Raw genomic sequence first — 16,499 nt, forward strand, 5'->3', positions numbered from 1 at the left:
TTGCCAGTTGACATTAAAACATTATTCTTGGCCTTTATTATTAGCGGCTCATGCCTGTAATTCCAGCACTTTGGGAAGCTGAGGTGGGTAGATCACCTGATGTCAGCAGTTCAAGACCAGCCCGGTCATCATGTGAAACCCTTCTCTACTAAAATTACAAATTAGCTGGGCATGCTGGCAGGCATCTGTAATTCCAGCTACTTGGGAGGCTGAGGCAAGAGAATTGCTTAAACCTGGGAGGTGGACGTTGCAGTAAGCCGAAATTGCGCCATTGCACTCCAGCCTGGGCAACAAGAGCAAAACTCCATCTCGGGAAAAAAAAAAAAAGAAAGAAAGAAAGAAAAATAAATTATTTGCATCAAAGTTATACAAAATTTTTTTTTTTTTAGTTTTAAAATCAACTTTATGGTCAAACACAGTGGCTCATGTCTGTAATCTCAGCACTTTGGGAGGCCGAGGCAGGTGGATCACCTGAGGTCAGGAGTTCAAGACCAACCTAGCAACGTGGTGAAACCCCATCTCTATTAAAAATACAAAAATTAGAGCAACGCGGAGGAAACCGGAGTGAACCGAGAGCTCAGTGACCAACATGAGCCTCCTCAACAAGCCCAAGAGTGAGATGACCCCGGAGGAGCTGCAGAAGCGAGAGGAGGAGGAATTTAACACGGGTCCACTCTCTGTGCTCACTCAGTCCGTCAAGAACAACACCCAAGTTCTCATCAATTGCCGCAACAATAAGAAACTCCTGGGCCGCGTGAAGGCCTTCGATAGGCGCTGCAACATGGTGCTGGAGAACGTGAAGGAGATGTGGACTGAGGTACCCAAGAGCGGCAAGGGCAAGAAGAAGTCCAAGCCAGTCAACAAAGACCGCTACATCTCCAAGATGTTCCTGCGCGGGGACTCAGTTATCGTGGTCCTGCGGAACCCGCTTATCGCCAGCAAGTAGGAGCCACCTATCCCTGTCAGTCAACAGAACTCACTCCCCTGTCCTACAGAGACTGCTGCCACTGGTGTTGAGAATAATAAAGCTCTGTGTTTTTTTCTAGTGGAAAAAAAAAAAATACAAAAATTAGCTGGACGTGGTGGCGGGCACCTGCAGTCCCAGCTCCTGGGGAAGCTGAGGCACAAGAATCGCTTAAGCCCAGGTGGCAGAGGTTGCAGTGAGCTGAGATCACACCACTGCACTCCAGCCTGGGTGACAGAGCGAGACCCTTTCTCAAAAACAGCAACAATCATACCAACTTTATTTAGGCCTAATTTCCATAAGATAAAATCTACCCATTTTGACTGTACAATATGATGACTTTTGACACGTATACACAATAGTATAAGTACTAGCACATCAAGATTCAATTATAACTCATGCCTCTTTTTCAGCACTCTTCATCCCCAGTTTCAGCAGCTGGTAACCTTAAGGTTTGCCTCTTCCAGATGTCACATAAATGGAATCATACAGTATGTAGCCCTTTGAGTCTGGTGTCTCTCACTCGCCTGATGATTATGATATTTCTCCATGTTGATGTGGGCATCAATGTATACAAACAATTTTAATGCAAACATTCAATAGGGCTTCTCTCCCACTGTCCCAAGATTTCATCTCTCTGTCTGCTGTGGATACAGATGGCTTCACTCCATCCTGTCTTCTCTGGATCATGATAGAATTCCAGACTTTCGGGTAGTTTTCACACTCCAGGAAGTAGAGCCCAGAGTGGTGGCCCATAATTACAGTTACTCGGGAGGCTGAGGCAGTAGGATCCCTTGAGTCTAGCAGTTTGAGGCCAGCCTGGACACCACAGCAAGACCACCAATAAATAAACCCATAAATGGAACATGATTCCCTGTCATGGTCATTTTCATCCATTCCTCTGGTAGAAGCATCAGATTCCTTCAAGCAAGGGTTTATGTTGGGGTCTCTCAAGCTCTGCATCAGCACAGGCATCCAGTCTTCTTATGGAGGGAGACAGGGACGTGGAATGGAGAAACAACAGAGGCGAATCCGAGGCCTCACTGCTTTCTGCCCATTGGTGCTGCCCATGGACGGCTGGCACAGGGGAGCACTCCATGCTTCTGCCTTCAATGGTGCAGACGGGGGCAGAGGACAAGGAAAACACAGGAAACTAGGGTTGGGGCCGGCAGATACGCTTCAAAGGCTGGAGCCAAGAAGGGTGCAGGGGGAGCTGGGAGTGCCCGGACCAGGCAGGGGTCACCTCCTCACCACAGTCAGAATAGCTCTACCAGTGCCCATGCCATCTCCAACTCCAAACACCATTTTTTCTGTTTCCTAGCTCATTTTTTTCTTTGTCTTTCTTTTCTTTTTCTTTCTTTCTTTTTTTTTTTCGAGACAGACTCTCACTCTATTGCTTAGGCTGCAGCAGTGATGCAATCTCAGCTCACTGCAACCTCTGCCTCCCGGGTTCAAATGATTCTCCTGCCTCAGCCTCCCAAGTAGCTGGGATTATAGGCATGTGCCACCATGCACCCGGCTAATTTTTGTATTTTTAGTAGAGACAGGGTTTCACCATGTTGCCCAGGCTGGTCTTGAACTCCTGAGCTCAAAGTGATCCACCCGCCTCAGCCTCCCAAAGTGCTGGAATCATAGGCATGAGCCACTGCCCCGGGCCTAACTCATTCATTTCTATTTATGTCTATATTCATTCCAACCTTCTACTTTCTCTTGGTTTACTTTGGGTTTTTCCTAACTTTTTAGTAGATGTTTACTTTTACTGATATGAGTATTTGATGTAATACATTTTCTCCTGGCAACTGCTTTTGCAGTACCTCATAGATTCAGATAAGCTGTGTTTTCATTATTGTTATTTTATGAAATTCTACAATTTTGGTTTGTATTACCCTGTTGATGCAAGAGTTGCTTAATCAAATTCTTTAAAATTTCTAGGCTGGGTGCGGTAGCTCACGCCTGTAACTCCAGCACATTGGAAGGCGAAGGCAGGCGAAATCACTTGAGGTCAGGAGTTCAAGACCAGCCTGGCCAACATGATAAAACCTCATCTCTACTAAAAATATAAAAATTAGCCTGGCCAACATGGTAAAACCTCATCTCTACTAAAATTAGCTGAACGTGGTGGCGGGCACCTGTAATCCCAGCTACTCGGGAGGCTGAAGCACTAGAACTGCTTGAACCCAGGATGCGGAGGTTGCAGTGAGCCAAGATAGTACCACTACACTCCAGCCTGGGTGACAGAGCAAGACTCCATCTCAAAAAAAAAAAAAAAAATCTAGTTCAAAAAGTCTTTTTGCTTTTAATTTTGTTAATGTGTAATTGTATTGCATTGTGATCAGAGAATGTTGTTTCTGCGATTGCTATTTTGTGAATGTTCCTTTTAATTACTCAGTAGACAGTGCTCTGACCCACCAGGTCTCAGGATAGTTATCCTCCCCTTCTGAGGCTAACTCTAGCTGATGCTATCTGTGTGCCCCCACCTCCAGGACCCGGCTGCACTCTGCCGTCTTCCACATAACCCTCCTGACTCCCCGTTCAGAAGTGAGCTCTAGACCTAGCTCTGCTGGTTTCAGATATTATCTCCCCATTTACATGTAAATTGAAGTTTGAGGTATGCCCTGTCTTCTAGTGAGGCTGTGAGGGATGGGGTGGCTTAATTTGCTTTCATTGTCGATCTGCATGGTTTGTGAAGGACTGTGAAGGGATTTTAGGCATCTGCCATTCTACAAGAATCAGGAAGCTTTGTGCTGTCTTTTTATTGTATCTTTGCTGCTTTTTCTTCATTCCCACCTCCCACTGGCTTAATTATATTTTCTTTTTTCCCCTTCTCTTCCCATCCACATTGAAGTCCTAGTTCCATTTTGGTTCTCTCAGTGGTATCCCTTAGAAGCGTGGCATGCCCATTTAGCTTGGCAGTTCTAAAGTTAATCACCACCTCCCTCCCAAACAGTAGAAAGATCTTAGAATGCTCCAACTCCCAGCCAGGCATGGTGGCCCATGCCTATAATCCCTGCTCGTTGGGAAGCTGAGACAGGAGGACTTCTTGAGGCCAGGAGGACCCCTTGAGACCAGCCTTGGCAACATAGCAAGACCTTGTTTCTACCAAAAATAAAAATATCAGCTGAGTATGGTGGTATGCACCTGTAGTCTCAGCACTCAGGAGGCTGAGGTGAGAGGATGGCTTGAGTCCAAGAATTCCAAGGCTGCAGCGGGCTGTGATAGCAGCACTACACCCCAGCCTGGAATCCTGTCTCTTATTTTTTTAAAAAAAGTTTTGTTTTGTTTTGTTTTTTTGAGATGGAGTCTTGCTCCATTGCCCAGGCTGGAGGGCAATGGCATGATCTGGCTCACTGCAACCTCTTCTTCCTGGGTTCAAGCAGTTCACTCGCTTTAGCCTCCTGAGTACCTGGGACTACAAGTGCATGCCACCACGCCCGGCTAATTTTTCTTTCTTTTTTTTTTTTTTTTTTGTAGAGACAGGGTTTCACCACATGACCTCAGGTGATCCATCCTACCTCAGCCTCCAAAAGTGCAGGGATTACAGGCTTGAGCCACTGCATCCGGCCAAAAAGAATGCTTCACTCTCATGAGCTCCCTCTCACAGTATTATTAATGCAACAAACATTAGTGAGTGCTTACCATATGCCAACTTGATACAAAAGAAAAGGAGGAGGGAATGGGAGGGAATCTCTGTGCTAATGGATTACATTTTGGTGGGAGAGAGAAACAAGATGAAAAATTAAAATCTGTAGTGTGGGCCAGGCACAGTGGCTCACGCTTGTAATCCCAGCACTTTGGGAGGTTGAGGCAGGTGGATCATTTGAGGTCAGGAATTCAGGACCAGCCTGGCCAACATGGTGAAACCCTATTGTTGAGAAATGCTGAGTGTATGATGGACTATATTGTTTGTTAAGAACAATGGCAAGGAAAACCTAGCCAGTCCCCCACCCCACCCACCAGTGGAAAACTGCTTGGGGCATTCTAAAGTAGCAAACCAGTATACGAATATCATACACCGGTTAAAACAATTCTTTCAGCGCGCCTGCGTGCCTGTAATCCCAGCTACCCGAGAGGCTGAGGCAGGAGAATCACTTGAACCAGGGAGGCATAGGTTGCAGTGAGCCAAGATCGCACCATTGCACTCCAGCCTGGGTGACAGAGTGAGGCTCCAACTCAAAAAGAAAAAAAACCTGTAGTATGTCGCACAGTGAAAAGTACTAAGGTGCACAAACTAAAGGAGAACATGAAGTGGTTTAGCCACAAGAAGCCTCACTAGAAAGGCAAATTTGTGTTGTTTTGGAGACAGGGTCTCACTCTCTTGCCCAGGCTGGAATACAGTAGTGCCTTCACAGCTCACGCATCCTCAACTTCCCAGCCTCAGCCTCCCAAGTAGCTGTACTTACAGGCACATGCCACAACACTGGGCTAATTTTTGTAATTTTTTCAGAGATGAGGATTTCCCCGTGTTGCCCAGTTGCCCAGGCTGGTCTCAAACTCCTTCGGGCTCAAGTGATTTGCCCACCTTGGCCTCACTGGGATTACTGGCATGAACCACTATTCCTGGCCTGAATTTTGTTTAGTTTTTTTTGTTTTGTTTTGTTTTTTCCCCGAGATTGAGTTTTGCTCTGTTCTCCAGGCTAGAGTGTGGTGTCGTGATCTCAGCTCATTGCAACCTCTGCCTCACAGGTTCAGTTGACTCTCCTACCTAAGCTCCCCAAGAAGCTAGGATCACAGGCATGCGCCACAACATCCTGCTATTTTTTTTTTTTTTTTTTTTGTATTTTTAGTAGACTCAGGGTTTCACCATATTGGCCAGGCTGGTCTCGAACTCTTGACCTTGTGATCTGCCCACATCGGCCTCCCAAAGTGCTGGGATTATAGGCATGAGCCACCGTACCCAGCCTATTTTAATTTTTTTTAGAGATAGGATCTCACTCTGTCACCCAGGCAAGAGTGCAGTGGCTCAATCTCAGCTTACTGCAACCTCCGCCTCCCAGGTTCAAGCGATTCTTGTGCCTCGGCCTCCTGAGGAGCACACACCATCACACCCAGTTAGTTTTTGTATTTTTGGTGAAGATGGGGGTTTCACTATGTTGGCCAGGCTGGTCTTGAACTCCCGACCTCAAGTGAACTGCCCATCGCGGCCTCCCAAATTGCTGGGATTACAGATGTGTGCCACCACGCCAGCTAATTTTTGTATTTTTAGTAGAGGTGGGGTTTTGCCATCTTGGACAGGCTGGTCTCAAACTCCTGACCTCAAGTGATCCGCCCACCTTGGCCTCCCAAAGTGCTGGGATTACAGGTGTGAACCACCACACCCGGTCAGAAGAGTGATAGGATTTTGAGGTCACAAACCTAATACGGAGACCAAAGTAGAATCGTGTGGTCCATATTAAGGATTCTGGTCTTTATTATGAGATAGAGACCCACTGAATAGTGCTAAGGGACATAGTTTGGCATATGCTGTATCAGGATCACCCTGGGTGTTATATTAAGAACAGAATGTGCCGGGTGTCGTGGTTCATGACTGTAATCCCAGCACTTTGGGAGGCAGAAGCAGGCAGATCACTTGAGGTCAGGAGTTCGAGACTAGCCTGACCAACATGGAGAAACCCCATCCCTACTAAAAATACAAAATTAGCCGAGCGTAGTGGCGCATGCCTGTAATCCCAGCTACTCGGGCAGCTGAGGCAAGAGAATCACCTGAACCCGGGAGGCGGAGGTTGCGGTGAGCTGAGATCACACCACTGCACTCCAGCCTGGGCGACAGAGCAAAACTCCGTCTGAAAAAAAAAAAGAACAGAATGCTGAGGAGAAAAGCCAGCTAGGAAGTTACATTAATCCACATGAGGAATTATGGTGACCTGCCCAGCATCACAAAGTAGAAGGGCATGGGAAGTGCCTGAATGCTGAGTGTGTTTTTCAGGCAGAGCTGACAGAACTTGCTGACTGACCAGTGAAGTGTGAGAAGTGAGAGGCCAAGGAGGACACCCAGTATTTTGACCTGAGCAACTGGAAGAACAGAGTTGTCATTAACTTTTTGACTAGAATTTAATCACATGGCATAGTAGGCAGAATTCTAAGAATTCTCCCTATGATCCTTGCCCTGGTATAATCCCTTTCTTCCTCTTTGAGGGTAGGTAGAAATCGACAAGATCTCACTCCTGTGATTATGTTCTGTTATAAAGCAAAAGGATTATCCACGTGGGTGTAATCTAATCACAAGCCCTTGAAAATCATAGTTTTTCTGGCTGCTAGGCAGAAGGGGAAGAAAGGGAGTGTATTAGGATTCTCCAGAGAGGCAGAACCAATAGGAAGGAAGGATGGATGGATGGATAGATACATACATACATACATACATACACACACAGATGATTGATAGGTAGATAGTTACATACATGCATACATACATACACACACAGATGATTGATAGGTAGATAGTTACATACATGCATACATACATACACACACAGATGATTGATAGATAGATAGATAATTTTTTTAAAGAGACAGGGTCTCACTAGGTTGCCCAGGCTGGTCTTGAACTCCTGGGCTCAATTGATTCTCTTGCGTCTGCCTCCCAAAGTGCCAAAATTACAGCCATGAGCCACCACACCCAGCATCTAAAAAGACTTCATTAAAAGTATTTTTAATGAAGGTGCATACCTTGTTTTTTTAGCCATAATGAATACTATTGCACACGTAATGGACTACTGCAGTATAGTGTAACCAGAACTTTTACATGCACTGGGAAACAAACCAATGTGAACCAGTGCACCCGGCTGAGAGGAGATTTATTAGAGGAATTGGCTTATGTGATTATGGCAGCTGAGAAGTCCCACAACGAGCCATATGCAAGCTGGAGCCCCTGGGATGCTGGTAGAGTGGCTCAATCCAAGTCTGAAGGCCTGAGAACCAGGGAGGCCAAGGGTGTAACTCTCAGGTCAAGCCCAAAGGCCTGAGATCTCAGGGAGGGGGGCCACCGATGTAAGTCCTGGAATCCAAAGGCCGAGAAGTCTGGAGTTACTGTCCAAGGACAGGAGAGGAAGAATGTATCCCAGCTCCAGCAGGTAGATCAGCACATACATTTTCCCCCGGTTTTTCTTCTCTCCAGGCCCCCAACAGATTGAATGGTGCCCACCCACATTGCAGGCAGATCTCCCCCACCCTGTCCACTGAGACTCACACACAAATCTCCTCTGGAAACATCTTCCCAGAGACATCAAAATGATGCTTTAGTAGGTTTCTAGGTTTTCCTTAATCCAGTCACATTGACACCTAAAACTAACCATCAGAGAGAGATTCCAAGCATGAGAAAGACACTGCACCAAGGCTGCTAAGAAGACATAGGGGACCAGCCGGGTGCAGTGGTTCACGCCTATAATCCCAAGGAGGGCAGATCACCTGAAGCTAGGAGTTCAAGACTAGCTGGCCAACATGATGAAACCTCATCTCTACTAGAAATACAAAAAATAGCTGGCCGTGGTGGTGCACGCCTGTAATCCCAGCTACTTGGGAGGCTGAGACAGGAGAATCACTTGAACCCAGGAGGCAGAGGTTGCAGTGAACCAAGATGGCATCACTGCACTCTAGACTGGGCGACAGAGTGAGATTCCGTCTCAAAAAAAAAAAAAAAAAGATGTACGGACCCCATGAAGTATCCCAGCAGCCTCTGGGAACAGAGAGTAGCTCCCATTGCTCACAGCCAGGTAGGAACCAGGACCTCAGATCTACAGCCACAAGAAACTGGATTCTGCCAACCCAAATGAGTCTAGAAGTAGGTTCTTCCCCAGAGCCTCCAGACAAGAGCCCAGCCCATGGACACCTTGCTTTCAGCCTCCTGGGACCCCAAGCAGAGAACCCAGCCAAACCCAGACTTTTGACCTACAGAGCTCTGAGATAATAAGTGGGTGTTGTTTTAAGCTGCTATGTCTGTGGTCACTTGTCACACTGCACTAGAAAACAAACACATATGGCCACACCTAACTGAGTGAGGTTGGGAAACGGTGCCTCAAACTGGATATTCATGTGCATTGTTAAACTTGGAGAAGTTCTCTAATGAAAGAAAGAGAAGCATGAATACTGGTGAGATGATATTCCAATATGGCAGACACTAACCACATGTGGGTATCTTTTTTTTCTTTTTTGAGACAGAGTCTTGCTCTGTCGCCCAGGCTGCTGTGCAGTGATGTGATCTTGGCTCACTGCAACCTCCACCTCCCGGGTTCAAGTGATTCTCCCACCTCAGCCTCGCAAGTAGCTGGGATTACAGGCACCCTCCATCATGCCCAGCTAATTTTTGTATTTTTGTAGAGACAGGGTCTTGCTCTGTTACTTAGGCTGAAGTGCAGTGGTGCAATCTTGGCTCACTGCAACCTGAACCTCCTGGGCTCAAGTGATCCTCCCACTTCAGCTTCCTGGATAGCTGGGACTACAGCTGCATACCACCACACCGGCTAATTTTTGTATTTTTTATAGAGATGAGGTCTTGCTGTGTTTCCTAGACTGGTCTCGAACTCCCGGGCTCAAGCAATCCACCCGCCTTAGCCTCCCAAATTGCTGGGATTGCAGGCATGAGCCACCTCACCCAGTCTAAAAACATTCCTTTTATTCAGCACTATAGGTTTTAAAATGCAGTGTTCTCATTATAAATAACGGCAAAGAAAGGAACTCCCAGTCACATTCAGCAAACCTGTTTTCCCAGACTACATTAATGCACTAGTTGATGCAGGTCAGTGTACAGGAGAGGTTGATGGAGAGATAGGAGGGTCCTGGAAACAAAGGAAGACTGACATTAGATAGATGACCGCAATCGCGGAGACTCAGATGGTGCTTGTACTACCGTGGTTCATCTTTTGAGGCTGGGCACATCATAGTCTGGAACAGAATCTAAATTCTAGTAGCAAAACGGGTGGGATGGTTATTGTAGAAGGAGATATCACAACCTGTCATTTGGGGAGGGTGAGGGAAGGACTGGCTGTCACTGCTCAGCCTCACCAAGGACGTATGTGTAGTGCCCTCTGGTGGCCTGTGGTGGCACGTGAGCCAGGCAGATCAGAATCTCCCATCTCTCACTCCCACGCCCCCACCCTCCTCCCAGCCACCCTCATCTCAAGCAAGACAAAAGCCAGAGTCCTAACTGGCCTCCCTGCTTCCACTCCTGTCCATCAGAATGATTCATTAAGAACTTCATCAGACCATGTCACTCCTCTGCTCCAGATTCAGGATGATTTCCCTTCTCCCTGATATTTAGCCACAGTACTCACAGTGGTCTCCATGGCTCTACCCGGTACAGCGTCTCCCAGCTACCTTTCTGTCTCCACCTCCTGCCCCTCTCCCCGATTCTCACCCTGCTGTAGCCACGCTGGGCTGCCTGCTCTTCCCCTGCCGGCATAACACACCAAGCACACTCCCACCTCTGCGTTTTCTGTCTCCTCCACCTGGAATGCACGGGTGAATCCTTCATGTCCTTCATATCTGTGCTCAAATATCACCACATCAGCTTTTGTGCTAAATAAAAAAACAGCCCTCCTCCCAGCACACTGTATCACCTTTAACTGGATTTAGCTTTTGCCATAGTATTTAATACCATCTGACATATTACATATTTATTTACATATATATCTGTGTGTGTGTGTTTATATTTGTTTATTACCTGTCTGCCCCTACTAAAGTTTGGGCCTTTTCAAAAAAGCAGGAACTTAGTTTTATTCCCATTTGAACCCCCAGCATCTAGAATAGTGCCTAGCCTGTAGTAGGTGCTCAAATATATGTGTTGGGGAAATAAATGAATCAAGATCTGAATAATGAGCAAGGATTGTATGACCTTCATTGTTTCTTTTGTGAATATCAAGACACCATCACAAAAAGTACAACTCTACAAATTTACATACAATTGATAAAATTCCTATTATATCCCAGCAGCTGGGGCAAAGGAAAAAAAAGAAAAGAAAAAAAGTCCAATATAATCCCAACATGTGTTTCTTCCCCAACCACCCCAGATACATCAGACAGATGGTATACATCTCTTCATGATTCAGTCTGTTGAACTATGCAACTGTCATAGTATCCAACAGGTTTCTTTTTAATTGGATTAAATTATCTCACAATTTGTTTGGAAAGAATAAAGTACTTGTAAATAGCAAATAAATGTAGGAAGAGGTATGCTAAGGGTGTACTAGATCTTGGCTTACTAGATCTCAGAAGCCACTATAAAGATACCACAAGAGCATCAACACAATATTGGCCTAGGCATAGACAAATTAACCAGTGGAAGAGAAAAGAGAATCCAGGCCGGGCGCGGTGGCTCACGCCTGTAATCCCAGCACTTTGGGAGGCTGAGGTGGGCAGATCACGAGGTCAGGAAATCGAGACCATCCTGGCTAGCACGGTGAAACCCCATCTCCACTAAAAATACAAAAAATTAGCAGGGCATGGTGGCATGTGCCTGTAGTCCCAGCTACTCAGGAGGCTGACGCAGGAGAATCGCTTGAACCCGGGAGGTGGAGGTTGCAGTGAGCCGAAATTGCGTTATTGCACTCCAGCCTGGGTGACACAGCAAGACTCCATCTCAAAAAAAAAAAGAGAGAGAATCCAGGAATAGATATCTGTTTATAAGAACATAAAATGTGAACAGTTATAAAGGCACTAATCCCATTCATGATAACGAAAGAAAAAAAATGTGAACAGTGCAATTTTAAATCAGTGGGAAATGGATGGATTATATAATAAATGATGATGCTATTATCTATCAGGAAAATAATTGAACTTCCATTTTATATCATACAAAAATAAGTTCCAAGTAGATTAAATACTGAAACATAGAAGGTACTTTTATCTATTCATTTATTTATATTTATGTTTTTGAGGCAGGGTCTGACTCTCTGTCACCCGGCCTGGAGTACAATGGCCCAATCACGCTTCGCCGAAGCTTCACCATCCCTGGCTCAAGCAATCCTCCTACCTCAGCCTCTCTAGTAGCTGGGACTATAGGAATGTGCTACCATGCCCGGCTAATTTTTTTGTATTTTTTGTAGAGACAAGGTTTTGCCATGTTGCCCCAGGCTGGCCTTGAACTCCTGGGCTCAAGTGATCTGCCCACCTCAGTCTTCCAAAGTGCTGGGACTACAGGTATGAGCCACCAGGCATAGCCAGCAGGTCCATTTAGAACCCCAACTAAGTTCAGAATATAGTTAATTTGGTCCTCATGCCTCTATGAAGACATGTGACTGATTTCACCAGCGTCACAATTTATAGTGCACATTCTTAATCTTTTGGTTGTAAAAAGTTCCATTTCACGGCTGGGCTCAGAGTGTGAAAGCCCAAGCAGAAAGAAGAGGGAATCCCTGGTGTGGAGAGGCGGTGGTAAGAGTGGGGTGCTGGAGCCCAAGCATGAGGAGCATTTCCCTAGGAGAGTAAGGGTGGGGGCTGTAGCTGCCCAGCTGGGAATGTCAGAGTCCAAGCCAGAGGAGGAAATGGTTCATGGAGGGCTGGACAAGAGATTGATCAAATAAGTAAACATTTGAGAACAATGGAGCTAAGTTTCTATTTAAAATGAAAGAATCAATATAGAATAAACCCTGGGGCATCAGACTGGAATTGAAGGTATTGGGGGTGGATTCATGGTTTTCTCTTTTTCTTTTTCTTTTCTTTCTTTTTTTTTTTTTTTTTTTGAGGCAGAGTCTGACTCTGTCACCCAGGCTGGAGTGCAGTGGCACAATCTCTGCTCACTGCAACCTCTGCCTCCTGGGATCAAGGAATTCTCCCACCTCAGCCTCCTGAATAGCTGGGAATACAGGCACACACCACCACACCCAGCTAATTTTTGTATTTTTAGTAGAGACGGGGTTTCGCCATGTTGGCCAGGCTGGTCTCGAACTCCTGACCTCGAGTGATCCGCCCACCTTGGCCTCCCAAAGTGCTGAGATTACAGGCGTGAGCCACCGCTCCCGGCCTATGGTTTTCATTTGATATAAGTATCTTCACTATGTTGAATCTAGACAGGAAGAAACATCACACAAACCCAGATCAAGGGACATTCTATAAAATAACTGGCCTGTTATCTTCAAAAGTGGTGGTGAAAGTAGAGCAAACACTGAGGAACTGTTCCAGACTAAAGAAGACTAAAAAGGGATGAAAACCAAACGCACCGTGTGATCCTGGGTTGGATTCTTTTGCAAGGACATTATTGGGACGATTGGTGAAACTTGAATGGAGTACATGGATTTGATTGTAGTAAAACACCATTATCAGTGTCCTAGTTTGGATGGTTTTATTACACTTACGTAAGGGAACGTCGCTGTGTGTAGGAAATCCACACAGAAAGTAGTCTCATGGGCCACAGGGCATGTTGTTAGCAACTGACTCTTAAATGGCTCAAGGCAAAAAAAAATTTTTTTGCACTTGTCTTGCAATTTCTCTGTAAGTTTAACATTATTTCAAAATAAAAAGAAAAGGAAAAATTATTTTAACTATTAACCCAATGTGGAAATTAACATAAAACAAAACTGCACATGTGCAATTAGAACTTGTAGGCTGGGTGGCGTAGCTCACACCTGCAATCCTAGCATTTTGGGAGGCCGAAGCAGGCAGATCTCTGAGCCTAGGAGTTCGAGACCAGCCTGCATGGTGAAACCCTGTCTCTACAAAAAATACAAAAATTAGCTGGGTGTGGTGACACACACCTGTAGTCCCAGCTACTCAGGAGGCTTAGGTGGATCGCTTGAGCCCAAGAAGTGGAGGTTGCAGTGAGCCACGATTGCACCACTGCACTCCAGCATGGGCGACAACTTCTAGTTACGTGTACCTGTATACATCCTTCAATACTAAATAATTGTCAACTCTCTGGCCAGGTGCGGTGGCTCGCGCCTGTAATCCTGGCACTTTGGGAGGCTGAGTCAGGAGGATCACCTCAGGTCAGGAATTTGAGACAAGCCTGACCAAGATGGAGAAACCCCATCACTACTAAAAATATATAATTAGCCAGGAATGGTGGCACATGCTTGTAATCCCAGCTAATCGGGAGGCTGAGGCAGGAGAATTGCTTGAACCTGGGAGGCGGAGGTTGCGGTGAGCCCAGATCACACCATTGCACTCCAGCCTGGGCAACAACAGTGAAACTCCATCTCAAAAAAAAAAAAAAAAAGAAGAATGGTGAAGTAAACAGATATATGATAGAAACCAGCATTCCTGTGTCCTTTATATCCTAAGGATGGAACTAATTTCTGTTATATACCTACTCTCAACTCTCCTTTGTTGACCCCCAGAAATAAACCAATCCTCATTATACACTCAGAGACCGGGAAATGACACTGAGTAGCTCCAAGGACCCAATGGATGCACTGCAAGCCAGCCTCAGGACAGGATTTCACTTACTATCTGGCCCCATGTGCCTCCTGCACTCTTCCAAGGAGAGGTTATGATGACGCTTCAGGTCTCCAGCATCACATCCAACAGACCTTGATATGTCTAGGTATTTTCGTTTCCCTGGTGCACAGGTACCCAAGTAAACGGCCATTGTTCTCTTTGAGAAGGAACGGAGAGAATCATTTTCACATATTTTTGTTTTAAGGGTCCTTCCTCCTAGGGAAGGACCAGCGTCCTTCTTTAGTCATGCGATTCCAAGTCCAAAACTGACTCCAGTCTGGACACGAGGAAAGGGATTAGGAATTTTGCTTGGGCGACGGCCTTCAGCCTTCTAGTTGTTTTTCCTTAAGTTCTTCTGCTAGTGCAAGCTGGGTAGTACCCTTAACAATTGCTCATCTATTTTGCCCCTAGGGACATTTCACTCTATTAGTCATCTCCGTAACTCCCTGTCGGCGGGTTCCTCCTGGCTGCCACTCAGACCTCACCAGTCATTATGGTAATTGCCATTGCCTAGCTTCCGGAAGTTAAGCACCGCCATCTGGCCTCTTTTGTTTGTTTCAGGGTCCAGTTATCCTCATTGCTATCAGTAAGTCAAGTTCTGTACTAGTCTCTTCTATTATCCTAGAGAGGAGAACCAGCACTTATCTTTTTAGAGATTCTGGAGAGCCTCTCACCAGCAAATTCTTTTTTTTTCTTTGAGTCAGAATCTTGTTGTCACCCAGACTGGAGTGCAGTAGCACGATCTTGGCTCACTGCAACCTCTGCCTCTCAGGTTCAAGCAATTCTCAAACCTCAGCCATTTATTCATCAATGGACACTTGGGTTGCTTCCACCTTATAGTTACTATAGATAATACCACTTATAAACATGAGTAGATTGTTTACCTCCTTTTGAACTTTTTTTTCTTTAGACGTAGTTTTGCTCTTGTTGCCCAGGCTGGAGTGCAATGGCATGATCTCGGCTCACCGCAACCTCCACCTCCCAGTTCAAGTGATTCTTCTGCCTCAGCCTCCCTAGTAGGTGGGATTACAGGCACCTGCCACCACACCCAGCTAATTTTTTGTATTTTTAGTAGAGAAGAGGTTTCACGATGTTGGCCAGGCTGGTCTCCAACTCCTGACCTCAGGTGATCCACCTACCTCAGCCTCCCAAAGTGCTGGGATTATAGGCACGAGCCACTGCACCCAGCTGAACTTTTTACATAAATGAAATGAATTATGCCATGCGTATTATTTTATGTTTGGTTTCTTTCCCTCAATATTATGTTTGTAAAATTCATCCATCTTATTTATTTTTCTCACTGATATATAGTATTCCATTGTATAATCATATCCCAATCAGTTTATTCTGTCTACCAGTGATGGACGTTTAGGTTGCTTCCAGGTTTTATCTGTTATGAATAGTGCTGCTATAAACATTCTTGATGGTGTCTTTTAGTATATTATATGTATGCATTTCTTGATGTAAACACCCAGGAGTTAAATTGCTGGGTGATAGATTATGTTTGTTTAGTTTTGCTAGACACTGCCAAATAGTTTTCCAAGATGAATATACCAATTTACCCCTCCAGAATACTGAAGGAGCATTCCAGTTGTTTCATATCCTCAATAACACTTGATATCATCAGTTATTTTAGTCATTTTCATTACTGTAAAGTGGTGTCTCATTGTGGTTTTAATTTTTATTTCCCTAATGACTAAGGAGATTGAAAGCCTTTTTTTTTTTTTGAGACGGAGTTTCGCTCTTGTTACCCAGGCTGGAGTGCAATGGCGCGATCTCGGCTCACCGCAACCTCTGTCTCCTGGGTTCAAGCAATTCTCCTGCCTCAGCCTCCTGAGTAGCTGGGATTACAGGCATGCACCACCATGCCCAACTAATTTTTTTTTTTTTTTTTTTTAGAGATGGGGTTTCTCCATTTTGTTCAGGCTGGTCTTGAACTCCTGACCTCAGGTGATCCGCCTACCTCAGCCTCCGAAAGTGCTGGGATTACAGGTGTTACCCACTGAGCCCAGCCAAAAGGCTTTTCATGTCTATCAGTTAATTGGATGTGAAGCGCTTGTTCATGTATTTTGTATTTTGTGAAGACTCTGCCCAATCTTTTTTTATTTGTTTCTTTCTATTTTTTTTTTTTTTTTTTTTTGATAGAATCTCACTCGGTTGCTCAGGCTAGAGT

The 16,499-nt window shown here is 45.4% G+C and overlaps 1 protein-coding gene, 1 non-coding gene and 1 pseudogene across 2 annotated transcripts; 1 reads left to right on the forward strand and 2 right to left on the reverse strand.

The window, feature by feature from the left end:
- Window positions 1-553: 553 nt before the first annotated feature.
- Window positions 554-1,049, forward strand: LOC105733480 (small nuclear ribonucleoprotein Sm D2-like). The gene has a single exon (XM_064376515.1). It carries the CDS (start codon window positions 590-592, stop codon window positions 944-946), a length of 357 nt encoding a protein of 118 aa, XP_064232585.1. The 5' UTR covers window positions 554-589; the 3' UTR covers window positions 947-1,049.
- Window positions 1,050-7,738: 6,689 nt separating this feature from the next.
- Window positions 7,739-16,499, reverse strand: part of LOC105733479 (SERTA domain-containing protein 3-like) — a 41,389-nt pseudogene continuing 32,628 nt past the window's right edge.
- On the reverse strand, window positions 10,961-11,030 carry LOC135277427 (small nucleolar RNA SNORD77). The gene has a single exon (XR_010345026.1). It is a non-coding gene; the product is annotated as a small nucleolar RNA SNORD77 (small nucleolar RNA).

Source organism: Aotus nancymaae, unplaced genomic scaffold (assembly GCF_030222135.1).
Source record: "Aotus nancymaae isolate 86718 unplaced genomic scaffold, 86718_ANA_hifiasm-v0.15.2.pri h1tg000003l, whole genome shotgun sequence".
NCBI lineage: Eukaryota > Metazoa > Chordata > Mammalia > Primates > Aotidae > Aotus > Aotus nancymaae.